The sequence below is a fragment of the Bidens hawaiensis genome, unplaced genomic scaffold, assembly GCF_021521415.1.
Source record: "Bidens hawaiensis isolate Kalapana, Puna unplaced genomic scaffold, B.hawaiensis_p1.1 tig00004101_1, whole genome shotgun sequence".
In the NCBI taxonomy this organism is placed as follows: Eukaryota; Viridiplantae; Streptophyta; class Magnoliopsida; order Asterales; family Asteraceae; genus Bidens; species Bidens hawaiensis.
Window position 1 is genome coordinate 1,177,031 of NW_027491241.1, and position 17,953 is coordinate 1,194,983.

Here is a 17,953-nt window from a genome sequence, read left to right on the forward strand (position 1 = left end):
CATTTTCGGTTTTATAGATTGTATATAAAAAAAATCATGGTGTTTCAATACCCTAGTTGTATACGTAAGACTAGGTCCGAGGTCCGCCCATGACGTAAACCACATAGAAAGGTCACGAAACTTAGTTAGGGTTTAGTAACTTTTCTGAATCACATAACTTACATAATCACATTTCTATATTTTTCCATTTAAATCACTATTTTGAATAGTAATAATGTATTCAAAAGATAGAGCATGAAACTTAAGAAAATTCAAATATAACTTAATATATTCGAAGAAATATTTCCTTTTGCTTTGTTTTGTTAATATAATAAATATAGAAAATCTATATAAATTGACCTATTGACTGTTAAGTGCTTGATGTGTCACATTCAAGATCTACTAATTAGGGACCATTTTTATTGTGTTAAATCACAAGGCCTAGAACATATGGTGTTGCATGAGGTGATTGTCTAATATCTAGGTCAAATACGATATTATGCTACTGCATTTTTTACATTTAAAGAAACAAAAAGAAAAAGAAATTCATCAACTATGTATACATATGCTTGGTTACACTTATAAATATATAACCATCATTAGGTAGGGTAATGTATGAGGAACTACTAGTTTTGAGTTATTTTATTGGGTATAATTATAACCATAGTTAAGTATATTTATTACATTCTATATTTTGGTTACTAGGTTACTAATTAACTCGTGTATCACACAGGCTGAAAAAAATGATATAATATAAAAAAAAGAAAGATGTTTATATATTTAATACAAGTCATATGCAAAAGCAAACATGAAGCAAGTGTCATAACATATGAAACAGTTGCGTAAACAAATAAAAACAATAATTACCCAAAGAACAATAGCATACGCCAAATAATTTAGTAATGTGAAACAATTTTTCATAAATGAAGTTACATATTACATACTGAAAAAATACTAGATACAAAAAATTTCATAAACGAAATTACCGTGTCGTTTTCTTTATCTTTGTAATACATTTTTATCTTTGTAATACAAACCCGACCTGTTGACCGAACATAAAAGAATAAAACTTGACAAACAAAACCAATAAAATACACAATGTTTCTCAGGTTAAAGTCAAGTTAAACGGGTTACCAAATTCAGAATGGCTTAACAAGTGTTGGGCCGAACTTATAGGCCTTAAGCATATGGTTTCGGTTATGGGCTTAGCCCACTAACACATGGCAATCAAGTAACATAAAATGTATCGGTAAGGAACTATGTCAGGCGTACAAGTTAATGCTTATTGGTCACTAGCAACTAAAGATTTGAAGGCTGGAAAGGGTGTGGACATGAACATTCGGAAAGTTGAACGCGATACGTGCCATATTACAGAGGAAGCGTCTACAAAGATGTCTTCTAAGGGAAAAAGTCTAAAACCTAGACGTTTGACGTTTTCTCTAAAACGTCTAATTAAACCTAAACTCGCTACACTTTTAAATTAAAAGCCCAAATGCCAACCTAATTACTCAAAGCTATATCTTTTAAACCTAACTATATTTTTCCTCCACAAAATCAAAGACCGGGTTTCAATATTCCCCTCGTGTCACAAAATAGGTGTCTGTTAGTGGGTACAAATATAAGATAAAGCCTCTAAAGTTCGAACGCTTCACTCACGTGTCAAGTTCGGAGGTCCTCAGTTTTTGTTCTATGTTTATTTTGGTAAATGGTTGTGGGACCATGATTAGTTTGTTGATTTTCCCATTTTTTATTACATAACATAAATAATCACATTTAATAACTTTTTTTTTTCATTTAAATCACTAGTTTGAATAGTTTTAATGTTTTTAAAACTACAGAGCATGAAACTTAAGAAAATTTAAATATAACTTAGATATATTTGATAAAATTTTCCCTCTTGCTTCGACTTATTAATATAACTAGGTGATACCGTGTTAAACACGAATGGAAATATATAAAACTTCATATACACATATTTATGTATATATATATATATGTATGTGTTATACATTTTAATTAATTGTAAACGACAGATAATCTAACATTATTAATATAATGTATCACATTGTTGTTTTAATTAAAAAAATCCAGCATACAAAGAAAAATAGAGATAAATAACAATTTAAAAATATTTCTAATTTATACCATGAAATAAAAAAGACATATTAATTAAAACTATGTTGTAAGCTATAAATCGTAAACATGTAAATGTTGTAACATAAGTTGTGTGCTATGAAAACTATTTTTATTGAAATTGTAAAACATATAAGTACAAAACATAAAGAATGTTACAAATATAAATATAACAATGAGATATAACGATTATAATTTTTATTAAATCGTTTAATAAAGCAAAAATAAAATCCAAACTTTGTGATTTAAACCATCATTGCAATCGAAACATCCATACATCCGGTCCAAATGTTCATAAATAATTTCCCAAAATCCAAAAAAAATTAGCAAAGTCTCAAAATTTTAGAAAATAACAATGAAGACAATTAATTGCCTTTGCTACTCAATAAATGGTGATTATAACCATTTATTTTGAAACATTCTCCAACTTATGAGTTAATGTATAAAACTAATTTGTTTATTAGATGGATAATTTATTTATAAAATTGTATACTTGGTATCCTATGTAGATAACCTAGTTAAATCATGTAAAAAAGATATGTTGCTTTAATAATATACTAAGGTGAATATACAAAATCCATATAAATTGGCCCATTGACTTTTATGGCTTGATCATATGTCACATTCAAGATACGATATTATTACATTATTTTTACATTTTTAAACAAAATTTTCGTTAACTATATATACATATTCTTGTAGTTGAACAACCAATTACATTCATTTCAATTAATGAAGTCAATAATGATCAACTCAATAACTGGTTTTAAGTTTCTTTAAAGACGAAAAACAAAGCGGGTTTGGGTCACTCAACCATTTCGTATATAAAAGTTACATGTTTTGACTGTTACCAGACCGATAATGTATGTGAACAAAAAACAAGCCTTAGATACGAAAACCAAATTCACAAACGAGTTTTTCTATCTCTTTAGTGGTTGATAATTAGATAAACGTGCAGTTACAAGTTAAGTGACATCTATGTTCATCTATAACTTGTGGTACCACTATATATATATATATTAACAATCGTTGCACTCGTGCTAAATATTTCTCATAACAAGTTATAACGACGGTGAAGTGGAAGACTTGTTATCATCTTTTCGCTCAACTGGAATTCGTCGAGAAGGTGGACCCACCATGCTTAGTACCACCTGCAAACAAATAATCGGGCTCAAATTTTTTATTAAAAAAAAATAATAAAATATTAGCGGATTAACCAAATACGCCATTAGCTTTCATAATGTGTTAATGACAACTTACTGGTAAGAAAATGAGCCCATGCAAGAAACCAAGAAGAACCAAAGCTAGGTACATTTGGAAGTAATAAACCTGCATATAATATATTATTTTGTAACTACTAAACAAAATATGCTGTATAATGAAAATAAAGACGTATATAGAGTTGGGTTACGGGTCATTTCTTAGTACGGGTTTAAACATTTAAATAAGATATACAGTTAAAAAACAATATATAACAATAATAATCGTAATAGTTTGTTAAAAAAAAGTTATAGAAGGTTTAGGAGTGTGAATTATAAACAGACTTTGGGTGATTTTTGACGTGTTTGAGATGAAACACAACTGAAATTAATTGGCCCATTAAGTGAATGGGTCGAAATTGTCAGTGGGTAATGTTTAAGAGTAGAGTGATACCACAAATACTTCGGTTCTTGAGAAGCAAAGGACGATGACTCCCACTAGCTTCGTTAATGTTATTCCACTACAAAAGAAAAAAAAACGCAAGAAAATATTATAGTTGCACGTAATATTTAAGAAAAAAAAAGCATTATCATAAAATTATGATAAAAATAACTAAATAATATGTAAAATAATAATTACAAATGTGTATAAATTAACTAATAAATAATAAACGAGCCATGCCCGAACTTGAAAAAACTACTCACAAGCTGAGCTCGAGCTTTACAAATACAACTCGAAACGAGTAGAGCTTGAGTATGAATATGATAAACGAGTAAGCCCAGCTAGTTTACACCCTTAGCAGGAATGAACAAGAAAACACAAAAAAGAAAAATGGAAACCTGAAAACCGAAGCACCCATTGTACTCAAAGCCTCCTTTGTCCGTTGATCTCTATCACCGCTACTAACCTGCAAGCAGAGTAAACTAGAAGTGTGAAAAGACCATTATACCCTCGGTAACATTCATCGACATTGATAGATACATAAAAACTATTAAAAAAATAATATGATGTGTTGCGAGTATAACTTACCAAAAAAGCATGTGTTATATGTACACAAAACTCGACAGATATACCCACTGACATTACAAGGTTAACAACCGAAACAGCATTCAATTGGATGTCGAGAACAGCCATCACTCCCTGCAAAGTCAAATGAAAACAGCATTCACTTTCCCGGTTACATTTAATCGCTTACAATATCATAAGCAATAATCATCTTCCACGGCCCTAAATCTGTTTTAAAAAATAATTGTTTTCTGAAATATTTTGAGTCATTCTAATCTATTCTCAATCCCCTTCATTAATATATAGTATGTTGATATGATAATGCTTTATTTTATGGGCTGTCGCTTGTTTCTTGCACCTACTATTATTTCATATTTAGAATTTTAATTGAAAACCGGTTCTGGCAAGAACCGTTTAACTCGGTTCCGAACCGAACCGGAACCATTAAAATACGGTCCGGTTCCGGTTCTTATATTTAGCATTTAATGGTTCTGGTTCGGTTCTCGCGGTTCCGAACCGTTGGACAGCCCTATAAGTCTATATATTATAAATTAAAAGCATCAAGAATTAAATATACCAGAAGATCCACAAGAATCATCACCAACACCAAAACGATGATTCCCGAGCTCCATATGCTGAAAAAAAACTGAGAGAAAATTTAGCATCCTACTTAGAAAAGTAATTAAGAGTTTACAAAATTAATTAACAAATTTCAATAAATGACATGACATTTTTTAATTTTTAATAATCAAACACTCATATAATAAGTTGCAATACTGACCTGCATGTAATAATCAGGCAGACAAAAAACACAGCACCTGTAAAGAAAAGTAAGTTAAGTGCTTTGAAAAACAAGCAAAACCGTTGACTTAAATAACATTGAAAATAACTAACAAGTAGCTGCTGTGAGGCTGATCAATGCGGTCTTCCATATGTGAAGATATTGCTCAAAGAACATGTAAAATACCGAATAAGGAAAAACCTCAATCTGCACCAAAAAAAAACAAATTGTTAGAAATGGAAACAAAGTACATATAGATTATTATTGCAAAAAATGATGTATTTATCACCTTTAAGGACTTGGAGACCCTTGAGCTAAATTCTCGCGCAGCCCTCATTGAGTTGACAAAGTCAGCCTGAATTAAAAAAAAATTGTTGATCATTTAAGAAAAATGATTTAAATTACTCAGTTTAAATTTTAATATATTTGTTGCTACCTGCTTGTTTAAAGGTGTGTGATATGTACGGAAAGAGGATGCTCGAATGACACCGTCCTCAAATCCTGGAAACAAAGTATAGTAATAGATTATTGTTGTTAAAAACTAGTTTGTGTAATTATATTTAGCGCATATTTATTTATTGATCTTATTAAGAAATTATACGCATGATATAATATTCTTTACCAAAAATGATATTAGTAACTAACAATATGGAGTTGAACTAACCGCTAAGTTCCAAACTATTGGTGTAGGCTCCATGGCCACCTTTTGCACAGTCAGCAGAAGGAAGAGCACTGAGGAACCATGGTAGCTTCTCCTTGAATTGTCTTGTAGTTGGACGGTCACTTTGTAAATCCGAGTGACGAAAACACTAAATGCACAAAAGAAAATGAATAAAATAATAGGCAAGATCTTTTAGCCTGAAAAAAATAATCATAATTCATATCAGGTAGCAAATATGCAGTAGTTACCGTAGTACAGTCTTTGCAAAATCCATTTACGCTACATGAACCATCACTTGAAGAACAACAAGGAGGCTGAAGAAACAATATTAAATTCAATATTTTAATATCATTACTTGGGATGTAAAGGAGACGAGCCAAGCCAGATCTCTTCTAGGCTCGAGCTCAGCTCACTATGACAGGAGCTGGAGCTCAAGCTCTGCTCGTTTCAAGCTCTATTTCTAAAGCTCGAGTTTCGCTTGTTTGCTATTCTTTAATTAATGAACACACATTTTCAAATATTTTTTATATGTGTTTAATTATATTTTTGATGTATAACCTAATATATACTATTCCGTTACTTTTATCATAATTAACTTATATACATTAATAATTTTTTTGTATATACTATATTGCATTATAAATTTATATGTAACCTAATATATATTATTAGTTACTTATATCATAACTTTATAAATAATGAAAACTAATATAACAATATGCATTTAATATATTAAACAAATAATATATAAATAATAGGCACGTTTATGAAGCTCGAGCTCAATATGTGAAGCTCAGGCTCGAGTTTGTTTAAGGTCAGCTTGATTTGAGGCTAGCAAGTCGATATCGAGTTCCATAATTTTACATATGTAAGTAGTATAACTAACCTGATCATCAGGAGGACAATAAGTTCCGTTATTGAACTTCCTGCAACATCCAAAAGCCTCCGGTGACACCCAAACAAGAAAATCATCAAGCCATGAAGCAGCAGGTTTAGCAATGTAACTGGATTTAGGTACCAGAGATGCTTTCGATATCTGCACGTAAATAGTTTCAGTTGTGCTGTGTAATTATTATTTCAATATCAACATTATTTTCCTGATATACTACATGTTCTAAAATAACAAATCATACCTCATTCAAAAGGGAGTTTGAATCACAGTTGTTGATGGAGCATAGCTGATTTGTCTGTCTTGATTCTGAACTGAAAAAAAAAGCAACTGCAACAGTAAGACGGATATAGACTATTTATATATTTTACGTAGGGGTGGCAAATGTGACCCATGGGTTGAATGGGTTATAATAAAATGTATATAATGGGTCAAGCTAAAAAAATGATTGAAACGGGTCAAAACGGGTTGACATTTTTTTTAATGGAACGAGAAAAACGGAGGAAACCTTTTAGTTTTTTTACTTTTTTAGTTTTTGATTTATATTTCGAGTTATGATTTTTTAATTATTATTTTTTTTTGAATTTTTTAATGAGGGGTTTTTGAAATGGGTCGGGTTGAGATTTCACTAAAATATTCACAAAAAATAATTAAAAAATCATAACTCTGAAATGTAAATCAAAAACTAAAAAAGTAAAAAAACTAAAAGTTTCCTATTTTTTCTCGTTTCATAAAAAAAATAAAAAAATAAAAAAAACTTAAGAAATGTCAACCCGTTTTGACCCGTTTCAATCATTTTATTTTTATAGCTTGACCCATTCTGACCCATTATATACATTTTATTACAACCCATTCAACCCATGGGTCACATTTGCCACCCCTAATTTTACGGTAACTATCATATCTGGGTGTCAATCGTGTCGTGTTGAATTGTCTAGCCCGAATACGACCCATGTTTTTATTATTGTAAATAGCATCAGCCCTAACCCAAAGACATTAAAAACTATGTAACTCTTAACACGACCCATTTCATGTTAATCGGATTAGTGGGTTAAATGGGTCATAAATGGGTTAGTGGGTCGACCTGTTTAACTAAACCGGTTAAACAGGTCAACCAGAACACAACCTGTTTTTTGTACTGGCTAGATATGTCAACCTAAACCGATTATTTACTAAAGAAAACCAGATATTAACAAATAAAAGTTCAAGTATGCATAAAGATAAACAAATAAAAATCCAAAATACCTGTAGTTATAGTTCTTTACAACAAAATATAGAGGCGGGCCAATTCTGAGATACTCCGAGACGTTATCAAAATAACCCTGCAACAAAATGACAGTTAATAACTTAATATGATCAACTGTTTAATATTTTATAAAATGTTATGTCAAAAGTCTATACCTGAAGATATGAGTCTCGAGGCAAGACTATTTGTTGTTCCAAACCTGGTTGAATCCTTGTACATAATGCCTTGTAATAATTAACAAGGAATCAAGTTTAAAAAAATACTCTTCAAAATAGTGATAAATATACGCGAATAAAAATATAACTTACAATGCTGGCTAATGATAATGCAGCAAACACGGAAATAACCAATAACTTGACTCCCCATACACCTAGGATGGGTGCATGAACCTCCTGGAAAGTAACATAAATTTTAAATAATAGTAATAAGAAAACTAATATTATGTACTTGATGGAAAATATATTATTACAAATACCTTCATATATCGAGTAAGTAATCCTGATTTTCTTTTATCATTGCCTACAATGGCAAGAATTTCAGATACCTTTATTATTATATGGACTTGATTAACAATCATAAAAATGTTATTTTACAAACCTGGATCAGTATCAGCAAGTGGTCCAGGAATTTTAATGCAAGGAAAACAATCAACTCTCTGGTCTTCGGCTCTTAGAAAATCTAAAACAATTAACGCTACAAAAGCGGTAACTTGTAGAAGGAAGTCCAAGAGAATAGCCAGTGCTGAAATACACACATTAACCAAAGTAAAACAAAAAAGCTTGTTTTGTTGCTCCTTTTTTTATTTAAAACAAATTAAAGTGTTCACATGATTGCTTAACTAGTTGACTACAGCAATAACTTAAACATTAAGCTTGTAATTGAATCGAGCGTTCAATGAACCGGTGGGAAGTTCGTTTATGTTTTTTTTTATTTTATAAGCAAATGAGCATGAACAAAGTTTTTAGTTCAATCAGTAAAATAAACAAAGACAAACAGTGTCTCGTTCGTTCATTAAGTTCGTTTGTTTACATTCATTTATGTTTGTTTAGTTTGTTCTCGTTCGTTTATATGTTCTTTTAAAATTTTTAGGTACATTACAATTTAGTCTAGTGTTATGAAATTAAAATACCACTCATTACATTTTAGTCGCAACTTTTATCAACTTTTTAGGCCACGCAGATTGATGTTTACTTATAATTGGTGTTCATTCCTCTACGTTCATTTATATTCATTTGCATTCGTGAACCGTTCGTTTATACTATAAACGAACATAAATGAACACGAACATTTTCATTTTCTTAGCGAACAAACACGAGCAAGAAAACTCCATTCGTTTAATTGTTCGTGTTCTATCGTTTGTTTGGTTAAAGTTAAACGAACAAACACAAACAAGAAAATTGTGTTCGTTTAATAGTTCTTGTTCGATCGTTTGTTCGGTTAAAGTTAAACGAACAAACACGAATATGCCAGTTTGTGTTCGTTCGGTTTGTTTACAAGTCGAAATTGTCACTTGTACAATTAGCTAACAGACATAAATTCATAAAACTTCATGTCTGACCTGCAAACATAGAAAATACCCGACACGCTGGCATAGGAATAAAGCTTCCAACCGCAAACGCTAAAACTTCAGATAAACTAGCTAGAGTTATAGACGGGCCCACTTCCGCAAGCGCGCTGCTTATTCGGTCTTCCAAGCGTAATTCCACCTGCTGTCTTTTAACAGCATGTACCAGAATGCACATATTATCTACCCCCACCTGTTTCCAATTTAGTCAACATTGACTTTTAGTCAGACGGTCAACTGTACTTCATATAATAGTCAGCAAGAGAATGAACTGAAACTTACAGCCAAAACAAGAAAAGGGATGACTTCCATAATAATGAGTGTTGACTTTACTCCAATTGCACTGAAAAAACCGACTGATGCGATAACAGAAAGCATCACGAGTATAACTCCCGAAAGCCCGAGCAATACCTGGAATGAATAAGGATTATATATAAAAACATGTGACTGTTAAAATGTAATGGTGGTTATATTAAATGTATTATTACCTTGGAGGAAATATAAAAATATGTGAAGCGAGGAGTGTCACCCAATGTTAAGGATATATAAGCAAACATCACAAGGTAGCTAATCTGAAAAACAGTTAACAAAAGATAAACTAGTTAAAAAAGGGTTATGATATTAATACTAAATTAATGGTTTTTAAAAGCTCACTATAAAACTTGGGGTGGTTGAATTGTGGAACTTGAACGGCCCATATTTTTATTCGTGTCAAACATTTCAACCCTAACTTGGATATTCATAAATTCGGGTCAAACCGAACATGACCTGTTACAACCGAATCTAAACTTTTATTTTTATTTTAACCAAAAAGCGTGTGCAAAAACTTTGAAAATGAAAAATTAAAAACTTTGAAAATAAATCAATTCATTTATAGTAGCAATTATTTTTAGGCATTCATGGAAAACAAAAGGTTAAAGGAAAATAGATTTTGAAACCTAAACGGGTTAACGAGTAAACCCATTTTTTAAGCAGGTCAACCCTAACATGGCCTGTTTTTAAAATGGGTTATACTTGCCAACCCAAAACCAGATTATTTTCATGTCATGTCAGGAATTGGCGTCCCAGTATAAAACTAACACACAATCACAATATGATATATATTTATGTATATATAAAACATGCACTCACCAAAACTGTTATAACATCTGCATTACTTTCTCTTTTCAGTTCTTCTTCAATGGAGCTTTCAGATGAATAGGATAATGTCAAATTCTTGGATTGCACCATTGGTAGGAGCTCATCCTGTTACAAAGAGTAGTTACATATTGAAGTATATTATTGTATAATTTCATAGAAATAAGATAATGCCAATTTCCATTTAGAAAAAAAAAAAAAAAGACTGAAAGGTCAAAAACACATCAGTCTGAACTAAAATATTAGCCTAGATATATGTATATAACTGCAACTATCATGGTCTAGAAGGTATCAATACACACAATCAATATACAATACTTTCATGGTTTAAATTAAAAGTACAGAAAAATCAAAAGACAAACCTCTACTAACCGAATGAAGGCCTTCTCCCAAGCCACTGCTTTTCTAATTTCGTTGCTTTCCTTATCGATTGCGTTGTTAACAGGATAAGTTATGATAAATGCAGACGCCTGTCTTTAAATCATCATTTTACGGTCATATGCACATTTGTAATAATAAAAAAAGATCATAGAAATAAGAATTACCTCAGAGTAATTGTTACCAGAGAAACCTCCTAATGCTGTGCTTGGTTCTAACGGGCCTTTGAATGCACTCATACAATTCTCATCAGAAGTGTAATGCTAAAATTAATCATATAAATGTCCAATTTTAGAAGGCTCAATTTTTCATGATAGACAATAGAAAAAAGTAGAAAAAAATAACAAAAAAGTATGTTACATCATACATGGTTATAGTAGTACACTATAACCAAACTAATTGTGAGACATATGAACATGACGTCGGAGATACATCCTATATTTATACCTGAAAGCAATATTCAGCATGGTCAACGCCCCCAAAGTCATCCAAGTTTTTAGGGTCCATCTTGAAATACTACAACATAAATAGTAATAAGAAGTTGGTAATATGTTAAAAAGCATCCGGTCAACATTCTAATAAACTATTCATAACCCAAACAATCATATTATTAGAATATATAATTAAATTTTCCAAAAGTTATTTGGAAAATTCAAGTTTTTTTCAAAACCGTACAAAGAGGCTAGCAATGCTTTATTATTTACTATGAAAAATACCTGGAGAATACTTTGTGTGGCACAAGCCTCCCCCAAAGGCTTCATGCATATGTCTGTCAAAGAAACCAATGATCCACTATAATTTGCTCGAATTCCATCTACCTATTATTAAAAAAGATTAAATTATTAACCAGTTAAGATCATCACATATTGTAGCTGCAGGTCGTGTCTCATCAATGTTGGTGAGGCGCGGTATGTGGTGGCAGCTAGAGTTAGGGGTGTAAACGAGCCGAGCTGAGCTTGAGCTCGACTAGGGTTGAGCTTGACTAATTTAACTAACAATGAGCTCGAGCTCAATCTTGGCTTGTTTCGAGCTCTATTTCAAAAGCTCACATCGGCTTGTGAGTAGTTATTCAGGCTCGAGCTCGGCTCGTTTATTTTTTATTAAATAAGTTATCTATATTTATAATTATTATTATATGTATATTTTACATATAATGTTTAAATATAAAAAAATATATTATTAGTTATTATTATAATAATTTTAAATATAATAACTATTATTATACAATTATACAGTTTAATATATCAAACAAAAAGTATATAAATAATAGTTTCATTTAGGCTCGCAAGCTAGATTGAGCTTAATAAGTGAAGCTCTGGCTCAGGCACAGGCTCATTTATTAAACTAGCTTGTTTAGGCTCAAGCTCTGCTCGTTTCGAGCTTTATTGAGTTGATCTTGAGTAGCTAAAGAGCTGCTTGACTTGTTTACACCCCGACCCGAGTAAAGAGTTTAGTATCAAATTGGATGTAATACCAAATAGAACCAAGAGGGTAACAGGGGCTCAATCTATGCAAATATTACACATACATGCCTTCTAGGTTATGATACTTACATAACTAGTCTAATACAATCTATAAGAATGCAACTAAAGAGATAAATCAACTTGAATTCTAGAAAGAAAAATAAAGTATTACCTTTGCTTGTATTTTAAAAAGCATCTTGATATTTTCCTCTGTGACAATAGTTGGCGGTTTCGCATGTGCATCATGAGGTCTGGTTGCCAATATGAGCTATAAAAAGTTGTCACCTTTTGTTAATAGCAAGCTTAAAACACAAAAATAAGTAAATTTCAGATCATGGTTTTGGGTTACCTCACCTGCTCAATTCTATAGAACGGTGCCAGGTGGCGGTCAAAGTATTGTTTCTCTTCTGCAGCTCGACTCCCGTGGCCCACCCAAAGCTGCAATAACACAACTTCAAAGATACGAATAAAAATGAAAATCATAACATTAATAAGTTTATCAAGATAAGACGTGGTGCATACCTTCTCGGGTCGTGTTTCTACTTTAAAACGGATTAAGCCTAAACCAAGAAGGAAAACAACAGCTAATGATGAACACAATACAAGAATTGGATTTCTAGCAACCCATGTTCCATATAACCTGAAAAGTAGTATATTCATTAAGATATATTATGTGTAGCTATTTAGCTTTGACTGTATGAGCTTTGACCTGAAATTTTTCGCCATGAATCCTTGCACAGCCGACAGGTGGATCCCACTTGCGATTTGAGGGGTACCCTCTAACATCTGATATTAACAATGTGAAATTTTATAACTTTTAATGTAGAAATTTTCAAATATAGTTATTAAGGGTCCTGCCCTCCATTGTAAGAGATAGGCCTGTAAACGAACTGAACAAACACGAACGGGCATGTTCGTGTTCGTGGAACATTAGCCAACAAACGATCGAACACGAACTACTTAAACGAACAGGGTTTCCTAATTTGTGTTCGTTCGTCAAGAAAATCAATGTCTACATGTTCGTTTATGTTCCCTCATTAATAGTATAAACGAACGGTTAACGAACATAAACGAACAAATAGAACTGAAAATTGATGAATGAATACAAACGAACACAACTGTAAGCACCAATTGAAAGTAAGCGTCTACCAATCTGTTGGGCCAAGAAAATGGCCTAACGATTCAAATGAATACAAAAACTAACAAACGTAAATAGCAAACACAAACAAACATAGGCGAAAGAAAATAAACAAACGTTAACAAACATAAATGAACGAACGAGACATGTGTTCATGTTCGCTTGTTTAACTAAGTGAACAAAAAGTTTTATTCATGTTCGTTTGTTTATTAAATGGCTGTCGAATGGTTCACGAACAGGTCACTGAGCGTTCGGGGCCTTTTACAGGCCTAGGTAAATATCAATCTACACAAATAAAACAAAGAAAACACTTTACAAATATGTAAATTAAAAGGTACCTGCATGGGAATATTGTCATCTTTTTCCCCATGGGACTTTTGTACTGGACCGCCATTAGTCACATTCGTCAATGATTTAGGTCTCGAAGTTGGACTCCTTTCTTTTCTTTTATGAAACAAACCCCACCAAAGAAACACAGAGGCTAACAATATATACACTATTGCTAATGAAAATTCAATGCATTTTGTCTGCAAAAAATTGGAAAATTGTATCATTAAATGTAAAGTATAAGAATAAATATATTTATAGTTGATAATAAGGGGGTGTTTGGGATTGCTTATTTTCACCAACTTATAACTTATTAACTTTCTAACAAGTAATAAGGTGTTTGGGATTGCTTTTGATGTGAGAGAGAAAAGTTAATAAGTTACATTTTTGTAACTTATTAACTTAATGAAAAGTTATAAGGAGGTAAAATAAGGAATCCCAAACACCCCCTAAGATGTTTTATGATAATTTTTTTATGAGTAATGTTTTATATCCAACCTTAAGAGAGCCGATTCTCACTGAGCATGAACCTGTTTCATGAAGCGGTTGAGGGGCAGAACCGGAACAAACATTAGAGGAAGGGCAATCACCACAAGAACAACCTAGTGATGTGTCACCACATGAATAAGTACTGACATTCATAGGCTTCATTCCTACTGACACGTCAGCATCCGACCGAAAATTTATTGCATACGGTGAACCTGGTAACTGAAGGCCCGCTTTTCGACCAATGAAAGAAAACCACTCTGCAAAAAAAAGGTATATATATAATCATGTATTTTATGCATGACTTTGCATGCATCCTTGTGTACATTAAGGAGGATAAAATAGTAATTACCTTTGAAGTTCTTAGCACCATTGCCAACAAAATCAATAGCCTTAGAATTCGCGGTACCAAACTTTACATCTTTACAAGAATCAAATAAACCCTCTCCATAGGTGTCAGTTATATAGTAGTCAATCCCGCCCACAGTTGAATTATTCTTCGTCTAAAAGCATTATATTTAAAAAAAATTTTAAAAAATGATTTTTGCATGAAAAAATGTGAAAAGAACATGTATACTGTCAACAAAGACTATATCTAAAGTTGGGCTGTAAACCATCCAAGCCGCTCGTAAGCCACTCGAGACCGGTTTGCTGAACTCAAATCAAGCCGAGCTTAAACAAGCCTAAAAATAAGCTTGTTGAATAACGAGCCCGGGCTTCACTTTTTCGAGCTCAAGCTGGCTCATGAGCCTAACGAGCCCTATTCATTTTTAGTTACTTAATAAACTAGCCGAGCTCGAGCGTAAAAAACTACTCACGAGCCGAGCTCGAGTTCTCGTAAGTTATACGAGTCGAGCTCAAGCATAGTCGAGCTCGGGCTCAACTTGGCTCGTTTACACCCTTAATCCGAAGGTCACCTGCCCATCATAAGTTGTGTTTTACTCGGGGTCCAGATACTAATGGGGCCCGTGAATTTTCAAAATACCATATACCTTAGAAATAGAGGTCACATTGATGAATTGACTTTGATTTGGAGAGCATGTAAACTCACAAAAAAGATTCAAAAAATTTCGCAAGCACGCCGGACATCCAACTAGAAAGGGTATGGCCTACAAGAAAAACAACGTAACAAGATATTAAAAGAAGTCAACTCCTAAAGTTGACTTATAATGATTCATGTCTTTACTTGTTGGACTTGTGAACGTAACGTATCGAACTGAGCCTCAGTACAACATATGGATCCGGAAATCGACGGACACAAACTTTGGATCTTAGCTGATAACGTGTCATTCGGCTGTAAGACAAGTAAAAGATAAGCCTTAGCTCGCAATATCAGTCTTATTATTCTTATTCTATTAATGATGATTAGATATTTAGATATATGAACCTTTACAGATGGAGAACCAAAAGGGCAGTTTAGTACTTTCCCATCACTCCGAGATCCACATATATCATACATTGCACAATAGTTTTCATCATGTTTTTCCCTAAAGAAAATACAGATTACTTAGATTCGTAAAGAAGTAAAAGCGTGACGAACGTTTAAGACACATTAAAACACGCAAAAAAAAAAAAACGAACCTTTGTGCATTGCCTAGAGATATGAACAACAAGATCTGCAAATATATATCAAGTAAACTTGATTATCTGTTAATTATATTAACTGACATAAAGTTAAGAAAATCAGTTGGGAGTTGTATATTGTTAAAGATGACATAACTTGAGTTATACCATAGAGGTGTATTCTAGTCTATTAATATATTAAACAAACTGTATCACACAAAATTAGAAGAATAAATTTCATCTAAATTATTTTTCAATAAAAGGGGCTTGAAAATTTAATTTCCAAACAATTTGGAAGGGACTTTAAAAAACACAATGTTCAACAACTACATCTGACACATGATAATCAAATAAATACAGAAAGAGACATAAATAATAAGGAACGATCTATCTATTCAAGTCAATATGGTGATATTTATTTCTTAGCATATCCTGTTCTTATCAAATTTAGAGTGTAGATCACAAATACATCATATGATTTTATTTAAATTCTTTTTTTTATTATTAATTTTTTTTTGAAATGAGAACATTGACTTTATTTAATTAGTTAGAAAATGATATGTTAAACATTCTCCTAATAATAGATGAAGCTAGCTTCAAGTAACCACACCTCAGGCTGAGGGGTGTGGGGCTTCAACGGGGGCGCTAGAGCCCCTCCGCTCGCGCCCCCAGGCGCTAACACCACACCACCGGGGCGCTAACGGGGCGCTAACGCGAAAAACAATGCAGGCGTGAGCTGGTTAGCGGGAGAAGAGAGAGAGGAGCACACCTTTTGAGGTATTTTGGACCGTTGGGAGCCGAAAAAAACAAAAAAAAAATATATTTTCTATATAGGTTTACGGAAAAGAGCCGTTGAGCTCATATTAAATTAAAAAAAAATATTTTCTTAAACTATAAATATATACCTTTATAAAATATACTTCATTTCACAATTATACACCTTTCCTTCTAAAATCCTTTCAAAACTAACACAAAAAAAATGTCGTTGTTTGAATATATTTATAAAAAAATAAAAATAAAAAAATTTCGCTGGAGCCCCTCCACACCAGGGGCCAGGGCTCCAACAACCCCCTTATCCAGTTTCTCTCTCTGCCACACGTCATAATATTATTGGTTGGAGCCCTCACTAAAGCCCCCATTAAAACCCCCCACACCCCTCAGCCTCAGCAAGAACAGGATATTATATAAGGTGTGACAGAAAATAAAAGGCTAAATAATAATAACATAAATGCAAATTGACTTGACAAATAAAAACAATTAGTGTGCTCATGCTCCACACACATTCATGATGATAAAATCAGGTCCACCATCATTTTTGTTTTTTTTTTGAGAATCCATTTCAAATACAAAAATTTACAACTTTAAAAAATAATATAAAAATAAGAAGAGGTGATACATCTATTAAATTTTGGTGATTACTATGTTGACTAGTTCATATTATTTTAAAAAAAAATTAATGAGGTATCAAGATTTGTTTCTTCTTTGTTATCTTTTTTAAGTTAAACCATATTCTCCTAATTTAGGGCAAACCAGTCAAAACTGCATGAACAACCTACTTAAATGTTCTCCAAGTGGGCAGGAAAAAAAAACTAAAAATATATATATTAATTAGAATTTATATCCTAGTACTATTTTCCTTGTGAAGTTCCTTCACAAGTAGGTTTCCCAGTAGGCCCAAATTTATACATGAATAACTGCATTTAGTAAAGAAAATAATACAAAAATAAATATAATAATAATATAAAGGTATCATATTGGTCAAACTAATAACTGAAAACCTATTAAATGGCCTCCGTTGTGGAATTTTTTTAAGGGGTGTAAGTGAGTCGAGCTTTTTCAAGCTCGAGGCTTGGATAAATCTCGTTTAGTTATCAAGTCTTGTATCAATTTCATACTGCACATCCGAGCTTTTGCCTCGATTAAGGTACTACACAGGCTCTAATGAGTTTAGGCTCATTTAAGGTTTTTCTTAAAAGATACAAAAAAATAATAATAATTAATAA

The 17,953-nt window shown here is 32.2% G+C and overlaps 1 protein-coding gene across 1 annotated transcript; it reads right to left on the reverse strand.

Moving 5' to 3' along the window:
• Positions 1 to 3,087: 3,087 nt before the first annotated feature.
• On the reverse strand, positions 3,088 to 16,008 carry LOC143625337 (uncharacterized). Its single transcript, XM_077095698.1, has 38 exons — positions 15,969 to 16,008; positions 15,775 to 15,874; positions 15,574 to 15,681; positions 15,380 to 15,496; positions 14,740 to 14,890; positions 14,400 to 14,647; positions 13,913 to 14,101; positions 13,146 to 13,222; positions 12,959 to 13,076; positions 12,791 to 12,874; positions 12,609 to 12,704; positions 11,690 to 11,791; positions 11,421 to 11,489; positions 11,141 to 11,236; positions 10,958 to 11,065; positions 10,590 to 10,703; positions 9,947 to 10,030; positions 9,741 to 9,869; positions 9,453 to 9,651; positions 8,492 to 8,635; positions 8,370 to 8,413; positions 8,203 to 8,286; positions 8,050 to 8,118; positions 7,894 to 7,970; positions 6,893 to 6,962; positions 6,646 to 6,795; positions 6,008 to 6,073; positions 5,763 to 5,907; positions 5,535 to 5,599; positions 5,388 to 5,453; positions 5,212 to 5,305; positions 5,099 to 5,135; positions 4,895 to 4,952; positions 4,342 to 4,452; positions 4,152 to 4,219; positions 3,766 to 3,832; positions 3,373 to 3,441; positions 3,088 to 3,263 (listed from the first exon to the last, which is right to left on the reverse strand). Exons 2-38 carry the CDS (start codon positions 15,844 to 15,846, stop codon positions 3,174 to 3,176), a joined length of 3,735 nt encoding a protein of 1,244 aa, XP_076951813.1. The 5' UTR covers positions 15,847 to 15,874; positions 15,969 to 16,008; the 3' UTR covers positions 3,088 to 3,173.
• Positions 16,009 to 17,953: the final 1,945 nt, after the last annotated feature.

What these genes read in the sequence shown, in the direction of transcription:
- LOC143625337 (XM_077095698.1), bottom strand. Translation starts at nt 15,846, where the DNA reads ATGTATGATATATGTGGATCTCGGAGTGATGGGAAAGTACTAAACTGC. An exon ending in TACGTTCACAAGTCCAACAA is followed by an intron (nt 15,497 to 15,573) that starts GTAAAGACATGA and finishes TTTTTCTTGTAG; the next exon opens with GCCATACCCTTTCTAGTTGG. An exon ending in GGGTCTCCAAGTCCTTAAAG is followed by an intron (nt 5,306 to 5,387) that starts GTGATAAATACA and finishes TTTTTGGTGCAG; the next exon opens with ATTGAGGTTTTTCCTTATTC.